The following is a 15,958-nucleotide window of genomic DNA, read 5'->3' as shown; positions in this document are numbered from 1 at the left end:
AAGTCCTCCTGAAAACACCTTGTTCACCCCACCAGCCTCAGCTTCTGCTCAGCCAGCATTCAGGGCTGTGTCCACCGCGTGCCCCCGCATCCCCCGTCCTGCGCAGTGAAAACAAGATTTCCTTCCGTTTAGTTGGGCCTTGCTGTGCGCTGCCAGCGGGCAGCCCGGCTCCGTCCCTTCCCCCGCTCAGCGCTCGGGTTTCCTTTCATTCCGTTCGCTGCCTCCGCCGCAGAGCCGGGTTCACCCCGCGTTGCTCCTCCGCTCCGGCAGGGGGCGCTGCAGCGCTGGCGGCGGAAGGAGGAAGTGCGAGCGCGGCGCGGGGCCATGGCGCTGCCCGGCGACCTGTGGGCAGAGCTGCCCGCCGAGAAGCGCATCTTCTCCTCCGTCCTGCTCTTCTCCTGGGCCGTGTACCTGTGGGAGGCCTTCCTGGCGCACCGGCAGGTCGGCGGGGCTGAGTCTGAGCGGAGGCCGGGGCTGGCGGGAGCGGGGAGAGCCCGGCCCAACGAGCGGAGCTGGTTTCCCTTCACGCGGCTTTTTCCCGGCGCGCGGCGAGGGTCGGGCGGGGCGCGGTGCCGCTCGGTGCCGCTCGGTGCCGCTCGGTGCCGCTCGGTGCCGCTCGGTGCCGCTCGGTGCCGCTCGGTGCCGCTCGGTGCCGCTCGGTGCCGCTCGGTGCCGCTCGGTGCCGCTCGGTGCCGCTCGGTGCCGCTCGGTGCCGCTCGGTGCCGCTCGGTGCCGCTCGGTGCCGCTCGGTGCCGCTCGGTGCCGCTCGGTGCCGCTCGGTGCCGCTCGGTGCCGCTCGGTGCCGCTCGGTGCCGGTGTGCGCCGTCCTGCCCCGCTCGCTCCTCTCGGTTGCAAACGAGCCGTGCGGTGAAGGCGCTGTGCCGCGCTGAAGGCCTCCGCGCCGCGGCTCAGCGTCCTGCCTTCCTCCTCCGCGTCAGTTCTTATTGCTGAGCGCGGTGCCCTGCGGTGCGGGATGGCGGCGGGAGGGAACCGGGTAGGACGAGCGGTGCGCCCAGCTCGTGAGGTTCAATAAATCCACGTGCAAGGTCTGCACCTGGGTCACAGCAACACTATCACCATCAGCATGAGCTGGGGATGTAAGGACGGAGCACAGCCCTGCCCAAAAGGAGGCACTGATGGATGGCAGCTGGACACGACAGCTCACAGCCAACCGTACCCTGGCTGCATCCAAAGCGGGGGATCTGCCCCTCTGCTGTGTGCTGAGAGCTCACCTGCAGCACTGCGCCCAGATGGGGAGTCCTCAGGACAGGAGAGACGTGGAGCTGCTGGAGAGCATCCAGAGAAGGGCCACAAAAATGCTCCCAGGGATGGAACACCTCCCTGCGAGGCCAGGCTGAGAGCTGGGCTGTGCAGCCGGAGAAGGGAAGGCTGCGGGGAGACCTACGGGTCTGTGAGTGTCTGAAAGGGCTGTAAGAAAGGGGACAGACTTTAGCAGGGCAATAGGACGGGGGAATGGTTTCAAAGAGAGGAGATCTGCATTGGGTATAAATTGGAATACATTAAGGGCAGTGAGGCACTGGAGTGGGTTACCCAGAGAGGTGGTGGTGCCCATCCCTGCAGACACCCGAGGTGAGGCTGGAGGGGCTCTGAGCGCTGATGGAGCTGTGGGTGTCCCTGCTCACTGCAGGGGAGTTGGACCACGTGGCCTTTAAAGGTCTCATCCAACTCAGATGATTCTATGGATATCCCCTTGCCCCAGCAGTGTCCTCTCCTGTCTTGCTGTGCATCCCCATTCTCCATGCCCTTGGGCAGAGAGAGGGGCACAGTGCACCTTGATGCCATGTTGGCACATCGCAGCAGCGCACGCAGAGCGCAGCACTGTGAGGGCTGCTGTGAAGACAGCAAACTGCATCTCGGAGGGGGGAGAGCAGCAATGGCAGCTGCTGTGAGCCGCTGGGTGATCTGCAGCCTGATCCTCTGCTTGAAGGAAGGAGATGAGTGACAGAGCTGAGGAGCTTTTCCTTGGAGGAGGAGCAAAACTATTGAAATGAGGCAAGGATGGATGGAAGAACGGCGAGCAGACTTCTGAAATTTACAAGTGAAAAGTTCTTGATTGAAAATGAAATCGCACCCAGTGTGTGCAGCCAACTCACAGGGATGATTTCACAGAGGATGTGATGGTGGGTTTGAAACTCTGCTTGGTCATAATCACAGCACCGTCAGTCTTACCCCGTGGAAAGAATTGCTTTCTGTGATCTTTATATAGCAACTTTTTGTGTTAGAAATGGGTAAGCAAGCAGCTTGGTTTCTGGGTCTGGCAGTTGTGCTTTGATTGTAGATTTGGAACATCACAGAAAACAAGAACTTTGGAATATTTGTTTCCTGTGGAGTTTTTCAGTTTGTTTGTTTTTTTTTTCCTTTCTGGGGTGGCTGGTGAGCATTTGCCATGCGATGCCTCTCTCAGTCTTATTTCTCCCCTTCAGAACACTGGAAGTCATTTTGAAGTTTCTTTCTCTTTTTCAGAGACGGGTGTACAGAACAACGACACACGTGCCGTGGGAATTGGGACAGATCATGGATTCAGAAACGTTTGAAAAATCTCGTCTGTATCAGTTGGACAAGAGCACTTTCAGCTTCTGGTCAGGGCTGTACTCAGAGCTGGAGGGCACTGTAAGTACCAGAGCTGCTCCAGCATCAGGTGGTGATTTTCATGGTGAAGGAATTGTGAAATACTTTGGGGTGATCCTGTGCTGTTGGCACTGTGGCACCTCACATCAGACTGAAATTTGAATGGTTCAGGCTCCGTGTTTCTTGTTTGTGGCTGTATTGCCTTGTGAAAAGATGATTCAGGTAGCAAGTGATTTCTCTGTGCAGTGCTGAATAATCCTGCACAGCTACAACCCGTATAGTTATGCGCTGGGGCACAGCTGAGCCATTATGCTTTCCAAGTAATTAAGGAGTATTGGAGTGATTTTCAATTATTACAAATACAACCTCTGTGTTTGAAAGGCTACAGCTGTTTTGACTTGTAGGTTCAAATTAAGCAGGAGATGGAAAGACAAACCTGTGAGAAAAGGAGGAATGCCAAAAGGTCCTTCTTAAGAGTGTTACAATGGGCAACGAGTGCTTTTGTATATGGAAAAGATAGAGCTGAGGTCAGGGGAAGAGAAGGGGGAAAACCTAATTACAAAACTCTTCTGATTCATCCTCTGAAGTCACTTCTCATGCTGAAATCATAGCAGCACAGGGTGACAGCCTGCTTCATGTGGGCTCTGTGGTTTGTGTTTTTGTTTTCCAGATGATTCTCGTCTGCGGAGGAATTCCTTTTCTCTGGAATCTGTCTGGTCAGATTTCAGGCCGTGCTGGGTTTGGACCAGAATATGAGGTAAGCAGTCTTGAAATGCTACAGAAAGCATTAAACATGGAGTGACCCACATCTCAGCGCCCCTTCAGCTAGCTGAGGTGGCAGATGGGGCTTAAGGGCTTTTATATTTTAAGTATTGTAGATGTTTTGATCAGGGCTTTGTTTGGACCTTCAAGCAGTCCAGAAAAAGCTTCTGCTCACTTTGAACAAAGCTGTTCTGTGGTGTCAGGATGGCAGCACAGGGGGGTGTAGGCTTAGGGGTTCTTTGTTCCCCCTCTCAGGACCACTTTCTGATAGATGAAAGCTTTTGCCTGTCACAGCGTGGGATATCAAATACAGGAGAGTGTGTCAGACATCCCTGCTGTCACACCACAGCAGTGGCCATTGCTGCCAGCTCTTCCACGGTGGGTCCTACAAGCAGCACTGAGGGGGGAGGTTGAACCTGTGGGGTTACTTTCAGTGGCTGAGTCTCAGAGACGACGTGTGATGGCCAAGGCATCCAGTTTTGCATGAAATGTCCTTTCTCACCCATTTTCTTGAGGAGTTGGAGTCTCTCCTCCAAATGAGAAAGGAGGAGTTCTGTTCCAGACTCTTTCCCATTCTAGAGAAGATTTGACGTGTCAAGAAAACCCCCGCATCTGATGGCACCTTTGAGGTGTCATACTTTTTCCTGCTTCAATCACTTAAGCCCAAGGTACTCTATTGAGATGACCCCCACAAATAAATAATGTGCCTTCTTTTTTATTTTTGTCTTGGAGCAGGAAAAATAAATATACCCGTGCAAAGGAAATGTCCATCATTCCTTCTGCTCCCATAGCTGGGTTATCATCAGGTGCCCTCAGTTTAGGGTAAGGAAAGCTTAGTGTCCTCTGCTTCACTCTTAGGTTGTGTCAGTTCTGATGTATCTCCTCTGTCTGCTGCCTGAGTGAGCAAATAGAAACACATCTCTTGAAAACCTCTCTCTACCATCATAAAAACCACTTGAAAGCCATATGATCACAGGGAGGTGGTCCTGCCAGTTTTGTCTAAGGTGTTTTTCTTTAAATTACATGGTGAGATTTCCCCAGAATAAATAGTTTATAGTCATTATGGATTCATTACTCCTCTACTCCAAAAGTTCTGCAGAAGGCACATAAATAACTTCTGAGATTTAAAGCTATTGCTTTTTGGACAGTCGACCTCTGTTCTACTCAGAAGTCAGTGGTAAAAAGTTTCCTTTCTAAGCAGACCTGAGTAGTGGCCTCTCTTATCTCCAGCTGCTCCATGAGATGTCTGAGATACGTGATGACATCCTGGTTTGTATTCTGAAGAAGTTCTGAGCAGTGCCTACACACCGCAGCAGCAGTGTGAGTGTGGGGGAGCATCCATCTCTGTATGTGCTAGAAGCTAAGGTTAGAAAGGGCTGTTCTCACAATTAGCTGGGTCTACTGCTGAACACAATCTCAAAGTTTTCAGGCATCAAAGCATCAACCACCAGATCCTTTATGAAAACAGTTTGCTTTGGTGTAAGGGAGGCTGCTCCAGCAGTCAGTAATCTAACACTCAGAAATGCTGTTTCTGTGAATGCATCTAGCTTTAGCTTCTAACCAGATTCAGTTACACTACTGACATGGAATCCTTTTTGACAGCAGGAATGTTAATCAGTATAGGTCAGTGAAGATCAGCTCTTTTGTTTTGCTTTCAGATCGTTCAGTCGTTGGTGTTCCTGCTGCTCGCCACGCTGTTCAGTGCCCTGACTGGTCTCCCGTGGAGTTTATACAACACTTTTGTCATAGAAGAGAAACACGGCTTCAATCAGCAGGTATTGTATAGTGAGCAACCTGTGTACTGACCTAACATCTTCCAAAGCTTTGGTAGGTTGAGTGGGATGAGGTATTTTCTGAGGTGAAGATCTGCCCTGTGTCGTGCCTCCAGGCTGCAGGGGGCCAGCCTGCTCCTCCAGCCTCTCCTGGACTGCAGGGAACTGCTGCTCTGTGCCTGGAGCAGCTCCTGCCCTCCTTCTCTGTGCTGCCTGTAGCATCTACCTGATTCATTCAGTTTCTCCCTCCTGTCTCCCATCTGCTGTTGCTCTCCCAGAGCACCCTGGCATTACGTGGCAGCTCAGCTCTGGCAGCAGCTGAGCCCTGTTGGAGCAGCTGGGGCTGCCCTGAGCTGACACGGGGCCGTGCTGTGCTCTGCTTGCACCAAGCACAAGTCCTCCCAGAACTTTGCCTCATAAACCCAGTGCAGTGCTGCTCCCAGCGTTGTCACCTCTATTCTGCAGTGTTGTACTGTTTTCTTTCTGGGGAAGCTCAACTTTGAAAACTGTCACTACAGTTTTTCCTTGACAGCTGCATGTGTATCTTCTGAAACTGCGCCAATGGCAGCTGCTACTCCAGTGTGTGGGAAGCAAGATTGTTCTGGATGAGACTTAAGCTTGTGACCAGCTCAGAACTCTTTTGTGCTCCGTTGAGCTCTTGCTGGACATGAAAACCTGTCCTGAAAACGTTGCTTTAGCAAAGCTGGGAAACGTGCATCTTTTAAAAATGTTTTTCTTCTCTTTTTCATACTAATAAGGAAGTACTCATTCTCAGAGTGTTGATGTAGGTGGTCGTTTGTATCTGAGTGAATCGGAATTAGAGAACTAGAGGTTCCCTTCTCTTCTGCAGACTTAATAGGGAGCTCCTGTTGAGGGAAGGGTGAATGTCCCTGTGTTTCCAGAGCACGAGGAGTTTTTCTTCTGGCAAATGCCAAACCAGAATATCTGTGCAATGTACTCGATTTGTTCTCTCTCTGTCCCTTCTATTCTGCAGTCCTCAGGGGTTGTAAAGGCTGACCAAGTCTCAGTTCTTGCAGTATGTTTACGCCCTGGCCTTGCCTTAGACATGCCTTTGATATTGAAAATCCTTAAATATCCATCAGAAAGCCTCTTTGATTATCTCTCATGTCAGCCCTTTGCACTTGCATCAGATCTGTGCTTGGATTGTCTCTTACCTTATTGGGAACCATCCTGGTTCCAGTTCTGCAAGCTTGTTGTTTCAGGAACACAAAAGTCCTACGACTGTCAAAACTAGGAGCTGTGATGTAGTAAAGGTAGAGCAAACTGGGGACCAGCTGATGGATGGACAGCTTCACTTAAATATCTGCATGTAAATATCTATCACTTAAATACCAGTAACCTTGCAGAGTGCATGGTAGGCTCACAGCACTGATCAGACCCTTTGTCTGTAGGGAAGCAGAGGGCCAAAACCTGACCTTAGCAGCTCTTTAAAACTGCCTTGAGACAGCTCACAGAAGCTCTGTCGTTTCTCTGAATGCTTTAGTGAGGGTGAGGAGGATTGAGCTGCCTTTCCTTACGTCTTTTTTTCTCCATAATGGTCCTCATGCCAGAACTGAATGCCAAGTCTGGCTCAAATCCAGTCTGTTATAGCAGCTGTCTTACAAACACTGATTCTCTGCCATTCATTTCAGACCTACTGGTCTGGCTCCTTGAGTGAATGAGCCAGATTCACACCTGGCACTTTGCAACTGATCTTCAGGCTGACTCTTCCATGAGAATGATGTGGTGGAAATGAGGGTTTCTCTTGAGTTTACACCTGCCTTGGAAAGGTCAGAAGAGATGGAGCAAAGTCAGAAAGCACCATAAAAATGGATAGCTCTGTTCCTCCTATATCACAGTGCTGGCATTAAAGAGAGAGTTGAAATCTATCCAAGCTATTGCCCCAAGTTGTTTCACCAGGTTTTTGTTTTTTTTTTTCTTTCCAGACGAGTTCCATATCTTTAACACAGTATGGGGCTTTTAATGCCTTGTTGGAAAGGATCTGTACATAATAAACCCTTCACTTCTGTGCCTTGCAGATAGCTGTAAGTACTGAAAGAACATTTTCTGACAGAGCTAGCTGGGAGTGTAACTGCACTGCAGAATCACTAGTGAAGTTTGATTCAAGTAGAGGTCTTTGAAGCATCCTTTAAGCATCTATGAAACATCCATCCTGATAAAGTTATTCTAATTCTGATAGGGGTAAAAGGCCCAGCTGCTACCTACAAGTCTTCAGGAGGACTTCTGTCCCTTTTCCAGGTCAGACAATCAGCTTGCTGACTGAGTTGAGATGAATTGAGGCAACTGCTCAAAGACAAAATATCCTACGTAACTTTGTTTCTTTCCACTTCCCATTTCTCTAAAACTCCACCATATCTGGAATACTGATTGGTAAATGAATTAAGAGACAGATAAACTTAACGTTCTCCTTTTCTTCTGTGGTGAAGGACGTATATGCCAGAAAATTCAGGTTTGGGTCAGGTCCTGCTAACAAACTGTGCAGCCACATGGGCCTCAAGTCCAGGTAGATATGTGGAGCCACAGCTGCTACGAGCAGAGCTGAAGAAGTTCTTCCACCCTTTATAACTGACTGCTCTCCTTACCACACATTGTTATTGCCTCTTGGTTGTCTCATGACTTGTCTTATTTTGCTTCTGCTTGTCCAGTGTAAGGATCAGTTCACTGACTGCTGAGGCCCATTGGTGTTTACACTGTAAATGTCACTGCTGTCCTTCCTTTGCAGACACTGGGATTTTTTTTTAAGGATGCCATCAAGAAGTTTATCGTGACACAGTGCATTCTGTTGCCAGTGACATCCCTTCTGCTTTATATTATTAAAATAGGGGGAGACTACTTCTTCATCTACGCCTGGCTCTTCACATTAGTTGTGTCCTTGGTGAGTACGAGGGCATGTTTGGGTTCTTCCACATACATGGCTTGGTGTGCTGACCTGTACATAATACATAACTGAAAGGAACATAGGAAAGAATCTGCATCTCCTGGGAGTTTTGGTGCCTGCAGTGTTTAATAAATATTTTGTCATGTTCTCACTGCACCTGTTCAGGAGTAATAGCTCATATTAATTGCCCATGCTAATTTGATGTTTTAGATTTGATTTATTTTGCATTGGTTCAGCGGAAAATAAACATTCAAAAAACTTTAGAACAGGTACTGGAATTAAAATGCTCCACAACGATAGGATGGTTGGACTGGATGCTCTTAGAGGTCTTTTCCAATCTTGGTGGTTCTATGATTCTGTTTTTTCTTTTTTTGTACCTATAGAAAGGGAGCCAAGCCAATGACCACTGGTTTAACAAGACAGGACAAAATGTCCTTGGTCAGTAATATTCCCACAGGGCTTCTTTTCCACATAACGAAACACCAATTTGCAGTTGTTTTACTTTGCACTGAGACAATTAACAGGTTTCCATTTCTTGCCCTGCTGGTATATCTGCTTTTATAGACTGAATTGGTAACTGAAGGATCCTTTTGTATCCATTAAAATGATTTCATGTTTGATGTGGAGCTCCATGGTGACACAGTATAGTAGCAGCAGTGCCCTGCTGAAGCGGTGAGTCTAGCTCACAAATACTGCTAGAAGATCTTTCAGGATTTTTTCTTTGTGTTTCCCTCTTCTCCCACCTCCCCCTTCTCTCTCCCCTCTTCCTGAGGGTTAAGCCCATGCCCACACTCTTTGTCCCTTTCCTCTAACTAGAACTTAAACTTTCTCCCAGTCCTGTCCTTTTCTTAAAAGAAAAAAAGGGGAAAAAAAAGAAAGAAAGAAAGAAAGCTTTGTAGGTCCAGAGAGCAAGGGAAAGAAGTTCAGCTTTTCTTTCTGCCAGAGTGTTGCTCCAGCCCTGGCCTTCTTGCTCAGTCTGCATCTGGTACCAATGGGAAGAGATATGGTACGTCACAGCAAGGTTTTGTGATAAAGACCATCAGTTCCTTAGCCTGTAATTAATACTAAACACAATTTTGGCTTTTTTCAGGTGCTCGTTACCATCTATGCAGACTACATTGCTCCTTTGTTTGATAAATTCATTCCACTTCCTGAGGGAGAGCTCAAGCAGCAAATTGAAGTCATGGCAAAGAGCATTGACTTCCCATTGACGAAGGTGTATGTTGTTGAAGGTGAGAGTTTGAAATCTGTGGGTTTTCTGTCTTCTTTCCTGGCATCCTAAAGCATTGAGCCCCTGCTGATCTGGACTCTGCTCTACGGATGTCTTCTTTCCAGCATTTCACTGCACTGTGTCTTGGCTCTCTCAAGTTCATAACCAATAATTGGTGATGTGCGACAAAGTCTGTTAATTTCAGGGTTCGTTCAGTAACAGCTTGGTTACAAAGGTTCCTTCCCTGCAAATGCTTTCATAGAGGTTGACATGTGTTGCCAAAAGACATTGCTGCCTTGTAGCTGCTCATGGGATTTCCTTGATGCAGAGGGACTGGATGCTGAGGCCTCGTGCTCTGAGCAGCCTCTTCCTCTGCCCATCTGTCATGGTTGAGTGCTGAAGTTGCCATGTTTGTACCTTGGGCAATGAGACAATGGATATCCTATGCCCTGAGGAGTTGATGCAGCTGATGAACACACAGTGGGAGCGTGCCTTCAGCCTGAAGTACCTTATCTGTTGCTGGAATAAAATGAGCCAAATTCCACCTCTTCTCCCATGGAGCCCTTATTCAGTCTGGATTTGCAATGGCTCCTGTCTGTAGGCAAAAAAAATAGACAAATTGAACAGTTCCTTTGACCTTGACAACTTACTGGGATCAACTGAAGCAGTCTGTTCTATGGAAAGAGATGATTTTACTGGCCTAAATTCTATCAGTGATAGAAAGAGCCTGTAGGTCCACCATTCAGGTGATTTAGATGAAAATAACTAAAAACTTGCCTATTTCAAACAATTGTAAGGGACTGCATCTCTTCATCTTCTTTCTTTATCTGCTCCTACAGCTTCAGAATTGTGAGTAGTCCTTTCTGTCACTTCCAGACAATTCCGAATGAATCCATGACAGGACTTTGCTGGGGGAGCAGCACAAGTTCTTTGCAGAATTCTTTTTCCACTCTGAACCTGAAATTACAATAGACATTGTTTTCTCTTTTTTGGATAGCAGATCTTCACTTGGCTGGTTTTTTTGTTTGTTTGTTTGTTTGTTTGTTTTAACAATGAAAAATGTTATTTCTCTATTGCAGTCAGTAAAAGAGATAAATTCTACTTAAAATGCACTTCAGCCCATGGAATGATTTGCTTGAGTGTGTCTGTGTTGTATCAGGACTTTGGCAATTCCTTTGAAAGCATCCATTCTGTCTAAGATTTTATGTATAAGCTTTGATGAGCAGGATTATCTGAACTGTGGTCTCTAATGTTCGTTCTTCCCTGCCAGGTTCTAAGCGTTCTTCTCACAGCAATGCTTACTTCTATGGATTCTTCAAGAATAAGAGGATAGTGCTGTTTGACACGCTCCTGGAAGATTATTCTGCATTGAACAAAGAACCAGTAGAAGGAGAAGAGGGTGAGAATGAAGAAACAAAGTCTAAAACAAAAGTGAGTTATGCTTCCCTACCCTCCCAATGTCTTTCATTCTGTTATTTGTGTTTACTTCCTGGTGAGATTATCCCTTGTGTTCTAAGGGTCCTGAGTGGGATGCTGAAATCCCAAATTCCATCATCAAAGTATCCCTGAATGGTTACGAAGTGGAATTTCTGGGGTTGGCAGTGTGTGGGTGCCAATAACCAGAGACTTCAGAAGTCCACAGGGCCGTTAGCAAACATTTTCCTGCACGTAACAAATGCAACTGATGGAATGAGGGACCTGTTTGGGTTTTTAGCTTTTGTCTCTACTCTTGGGACTGCTGGAGGTAAGCTTCCCTTTGAAGGGAGTGCTTTTGCTTATCAGTGCATCATAGGAGTGCCTCTTACTGCAGGCAAGAGCTTTGGTGCTTTGGAGAGAGTTTGGGAGATTTTCCAGCATTGTTCCAGGTCTGCTGAGAAATGTTTGCACAGATAGAAATGAGACATTGCTGCTTCATGGTAGAAAGACTGTTGAACTCACAACTTCGTATTTTCTGAATATCATCTTGAAAAAGCCTCACTAAGAACTTGTATGTGTTGGTAGAATGGAAGAGCATAGCAGTGCTGGTCTTGGGAAACTTAAGTGACTTAAGAGAACAATAAGTGAAAAATATGTTCAGCTGTGCTCAGTTTGACTTTCTTCCCTCAGAATAAAAAGCAAGGATGTAAGAATGAAGAAGTTCTGGCTGTCCTTGGTCATGAATTGGGTCACTGGAAGCTGGGTCACACTGTCAAAAACATTATTATCAGCCAGGTAAGTCATGACAAACTGGTGGTGGTGATTGTTTCAAGTTCTTGTTTCCAGTTGTTGTTCTTTTTTTTTTCCCCTTTTGTTTTCATTTTTGTATCTTTACTGAGCTTGCGGTGCCCTCCTGTCCCTTCCTTGCCCCACCTGGTTGGTGGGTAGCATGAACCAGAGAATTGCTCTTGCTCCTTGCAGAAGAACAGAGGAACATGATTGCCAGTTACGAAATCTGACTCAGAGGGTATTTCTATTTTATTTACTTGTTTTGTCCTGCCTTGTGCGTTGCTTATTGGTAAATAACATTATTTGCAATTCTTGTTGTGTGCCCAAACCGGGATTTAGTAGCAAAGCAATCTCTGGAGGTTGGGCAACTTCACGTTGGAATGAAAGGAGCCCGATGGTCCATTTATTCATGCATGTGCCTCTCGTTGTAGCTCAGTGTAAGGGAATTCCTTCCCCAAGTATCTTACTTCCTAATTTCAGATGTTTTGGTTTCCAGTTCACAGCTATGTACTCTACGTTAATTATTATCAAGTCTATCATGGTGTAATCTAACTTTTTCCAATTATCACGCACCCATCTTTTCAAATTCCCAACTTTTTTCTTTTCTTTTCTCCTGTTGATGAGTGCAGGAATTTTATTCTCTTGTTTTTTTTTTTCCTCTAGAGCTATTAATGATTTTATTTTTTCAGGTCACATCACTGCTTAAGACAATCTCTCTGATTCCATGCTATGTTTTTCTTATTCATGACACTAAACCCTCCAGTGACATTCTTTCTACTTTGATTAATGCAATTATATTCCAACTTTTGATGTTGGTGTCGATCCCTACTGATGATAAAGTAATGACTGTGATGTTTTTGCCACTATTTAGATATAATTTTGCTGTAATAAACTTTGAAGGAAGCTTTACCTTCACTTCTTGAAATTTTCACCAATTTTTCTGCAATGTTTTATTTCTTATGTTGATTTTTATTGCCACTATCTCTCTCCTGTCCTGTGTGTTTGAACTGTGAGTGTTATTTGCCACATTCCACATTACTCTAAAAAAAGCTGTTTGCAGGAATGGAAAAGGCACTAAGCAGTTCCCTGCACACCATGGTAAAGCAGGGAGCTGCTTCTGGACAACCTACCAAGCAGTGGGCACATATTGGATTAGATGGAAACAAACGTTGTTGCTAGGAGCAGGTGTATGATGGAACAAACAGCAGATACTGCTTTGAGTGATGTGCACACACATGGTTTATCTTTAAACATGTTGGAACCCACAGTTAAATCCAAGGAAATAGATTGTCTTCAGTGTTTCCTCCTCTTGTTGTGTTGCCTTTTTGTCTTCCTTCGCTACCTGAGGCATCTTTTTAGGTCACTGACAGAAAATAACACGAAGTCACAAAGTGGATGAGGTTGGAAGGGACTCCAGAGGCCATCGGACCCAACGCCCTGCTCTAGCAGGGACACGTGGAGCACGTTGCCCTGGACCAAAACAATGAGTTTTTTAATTGCATGCACCCTCAGAAAGCTGGTGAAAGCCAACTGCTTGCTCCTCTGCACATATGAGTTCTGAAGTAATCTGTTTGGATTTCTATTTATCTTTCCTGTGGAGCTTATATGCAAACCAATTATATTTTAGGGCATATATTAGAGTTGGATGAAAAGCTCATCTTAATCAAGAATGCTGTTACATTTCTCTAGATGAATTCCTTCCTCTGCTTCTTCTTGTTTGCTGTTCTGATTGGTCGAAAAGAACTCTTTGCTGCATTTGGCTTCTACGAGACTCAGCCGACCCTGATAGGCTTGATGATTATTTTCCAGTTCATTTTTTCACCTTACAATGAGGTATGGCTTTGAACTTGTTTTTCAGATGCAGGTGCTGAAGTATTGTCCTGTTTAAATAACAATTTTACGTTGACTGTATTATTACTGTGGAGAAAAGTTGGAAGTTTGTAGTAGCTCTGCTATTCCTGTTTCATAAAGATCGTTACTGCTCCATGTAAGACTCCCAGTTGTGGGTATGGCCTGGACAAATCTTAGTGAGCTCAATCTACAGCCACAGTGATGTGTAGGATGGGGGAAGGAAGGTACAGCAGTGTCTGTTCACTGACAGTGTAAAGAAAGTGCAGATGGTTGAATTTTTAGGTAATTATAACGTGTTTCTCTCCACAGATTCTCTCCTTTTGCTTGACTGTATTGAGCCGACGATTTGAGTTTCAAGCAGATGCATTTGCCAAGGAACTTGGAAAGGCTAAAGACCTATATTCTGCTTTGATCAAACTAAACAAAGATAACTTAGGATTCCCTGTTTCTGACTGGATCTTTTCAATGTGGCATTATTCCCATCCACCCCTTTTAGAAAGACTGCAAGCCTTGAAAGAAGCAAAGCAAGAGTGACAGCAGCCTGTGGGGCAGACAGCGCTTCCATCCAGAGGCAAAGTTAGGAGCAGCTCTTAAAAACGGGTGTGACGTTAACAGCACGACAAATCCAAGAATCCTGAAACAGTATTAAATTCTGACTTTTTATTTTTAAACAAAAGCAAAGTGGTGGAACTCAATTTAGAATAAAGTCCTGGGTGAAGGCCGTGCCTCCTATGCTCTGGCTTTTATCTCCATATAGATTTGTAAGGGGAGAAAAATATAATATTTTGAGGCACCTGTTTCTTAAATTTTACATTGGTTTTGATTCTTTTCCCCTTCTTGGTGTTCTGTGAACTTTGTCTCCATCTTCACTCACAATGAAGAGGTTTTGAATGCTATGATTTCTCACATCATAACCATACTAGCCGGTCACTGTGTTTAAAAAGAGTTTAATGCAGGTATGAGCCTTTCTGCTGGAGTTAAATCCATGTCTGTCATAAGGGAAAATGCTGTTTCTCTGAAATGTGGCAATACGGTTGAGTCAGAGTCAAAGAAATAAATCATGGCCTCCTTGAAAATGAGGATTAGTCTGTATTCAGTATTGGTATAGGGGGGATTGGGCTGTCCTCCATTCTGGAGGTGCAGAAGAATGTGATGGAGAAGTGAAGACAGGACCCATGCATTAAAGAAAGTTGTAAGTTCTTTGGTCTTCCTCCTCTTGCTTGTAAGCGTAATGGTTAACAGCATTTCCACACCTCGGTTCCTTCATTTCTGTCAATCTTTGCCTAATTTAATTGTGTATATGGAAGAGGTCTGATGCTCAGGCTGCGCGTTCATGTCGAACTTTAATTCTGAGGTCTGCAGAGGGTTTTTTCATTCATATGGACTTGACTGAAACAGTGTGGGAACTCAGAAAATATTGCTCGTGATCACTGTAATACAAGTAATCCAAGATACGGTTTGTTTGTATAGGCTGGGGAAGGGTAAAGGGGTATTTGGAGAAATGGCTTCTGCATCTGTCATCACAGGTGAGATGTGGAATTGAATTTACTTTTGAATAAAGATAGAAATTAAATGTGGGTTTGTATGTGCCATCAGAGTGGACTGAATGCGATTACTTTATATAAAAATCTGATTTCCTGTATGTTCTAAGTTGAAATGCTCTTCTCAGTTTTGTGCAGAGACAACAAATCAAAGCAAGATCTGATCCTTTTGAGTGCCTGAACATTCTCCAACACTTTGCTATTAGCTTACATTTGCTTTTTTGGTCACAGGGAGAATTGGGAGAATTCTGAGATGGTGGGCATGATGATGCCTTAGGAGCAGTAGGAATAGATGATGCATGATTTGTATTTATAAACTAAAGAACGTGAAGCAAAACTACAGATAGGGATTTAGGACACAGTTTTAGAGGAGCAGCCTATAATGTTTTTGGAAATAAAAGGGTTAACTTGAATCATAGGATGGTGTGGGTGAAGGGACCTTAACGATCATCCAGTTCCAGCTCCTTCTCATGGGCTGGGTGCCCCTCACCAGGTTGGGCTGCCCTGTACCCCATTCTTGGCCTTGGGCAACTCCAGAGATGGGGCACCCACAGTTCTGGGCAGCAGTGCCAGCACCTTGCAGCCCCTCATGTAAAGAATTTGCTCCTCACATCTAACCTAATTCTCTTTTAGTTGAGAATCATTCCTCCTTGTCCTATTACCATCAGACCATGTAAAATGTCACTCTCCTCCTCTTTATAAGCCTCCTTCAATTACTGCAGGGCTGTAAAGAGGTCTCCCAGGGCCTTTTCCAAGCTGAATACCCTCAGCTCCCTCAGTCCTCCTCTGCAGGGCTGCTCTCCATCAGTTCTCTCACTCCATACACACACCTGGGATTGTGCAGACCCAGGTGCAGCACCTTCCACTTGGCCTTGCTGAACTTCATCAAGTTCACATGGATCCACTTGTCCACGGATACATGTCCTTCAGGATGGCATTTCTTCTTTCTACTGCACCGCCTGGCTTGGTGCCATCAGCAGCTGAGGGTGCACTCCATCCATCATTGACACCACTGGTAAAGATGCTGAAGGTTACCGGTGCTGAGATGGAGCCCTGGGGGCCATCTGTCTCTCTCCAGCTCAGAGATGAGGATGTTGTGCACCGCCTTGCACAACTCCTGCCAGGTGAC

General features: G+C 45.8%; 1 protein-coding gene across 1 annotated transcript; it reads left to right on the top strand.

The window, feature by feature from the left end:
- The first annotated feature begins 291 nt into the window (after positions 1-291).
- ZMPSTE24 (zinc metallopeptidase STE24) lies at positions 292-14,878 on the top strand. The gene is made up of 10 exons (XM_052699208.1): positions 292-441; positions 2,485-2,631; positions 3,260-3,346; positions 5,010-5,126; positions 7,867-8,019; positions 9,113-9,254; positions 10,503-10,663; positions 11,339-11,443; positions 13,127-13,270; positions 13,598-14,878. The coding sequence occupies exons 1-10, from the start codon at positions 325-327 to the stop codon at positions 13,820-13,822; spliced, it is 1,398 nt and encodes a 465-aa protein (XP_052555168.1). The 5' UTR covers positions 292-324; the 3' UTR covers positions 13,823-14,878.
- The last annotated feature ends 1,080 nt before the right edge of the window (positions 14,879-15,958 follow it).

This window comes from Tympanuchus pallidicinctus, unplaced genomic scaffold (assembly GCF_026119805.1).
Source record: "Tympanuchus pallidicinctus isolate F22 unplaced genomic scaffold, pur_lepc_1.0 scaffold35, whole genome shotgun sequence".
Taxonomy (NCBI): domain Eukaryota; kingdom Metazoa; phylum Chordata; class Aves; order Galliformes; family Phasianidae; genus Tympanuchus; species Tympanuchus pallidicinctus.
Note: the sequence above shows the minus strand (reverse complement) of the source record. Positions and strands in the feature narration are given on the sequence as shown.

What these genes read in the sequence shown, in the direction of transcription:
- ZMPSTE24 (XM_052699208.1), top strand. Translation starts at nt 325, where the DNA reads ATGGCGCTGCCCGGCGACCTGTGGGCAGAGCTGCCCGCCGAGAAGCGC. An exon ending in GGTTTGGACCAGAATATGAG is followed by an intron (nt 3,347 to 5,009) that starts GTAAGCAGTCTT and finishes TTTTGCTTTCAG; the next exon opens with ATCGTTCAGTCGTTGGTGTT. An exon ending in TTTTTTCACCTTACAATGAG is followed by an intron (nt 13,271 to 13,597) that starts GTATGGCTTTGA and finishes TTCTCTCCACAG; the next exon opens with ATTCTCTCCTTTTGCTTGAC.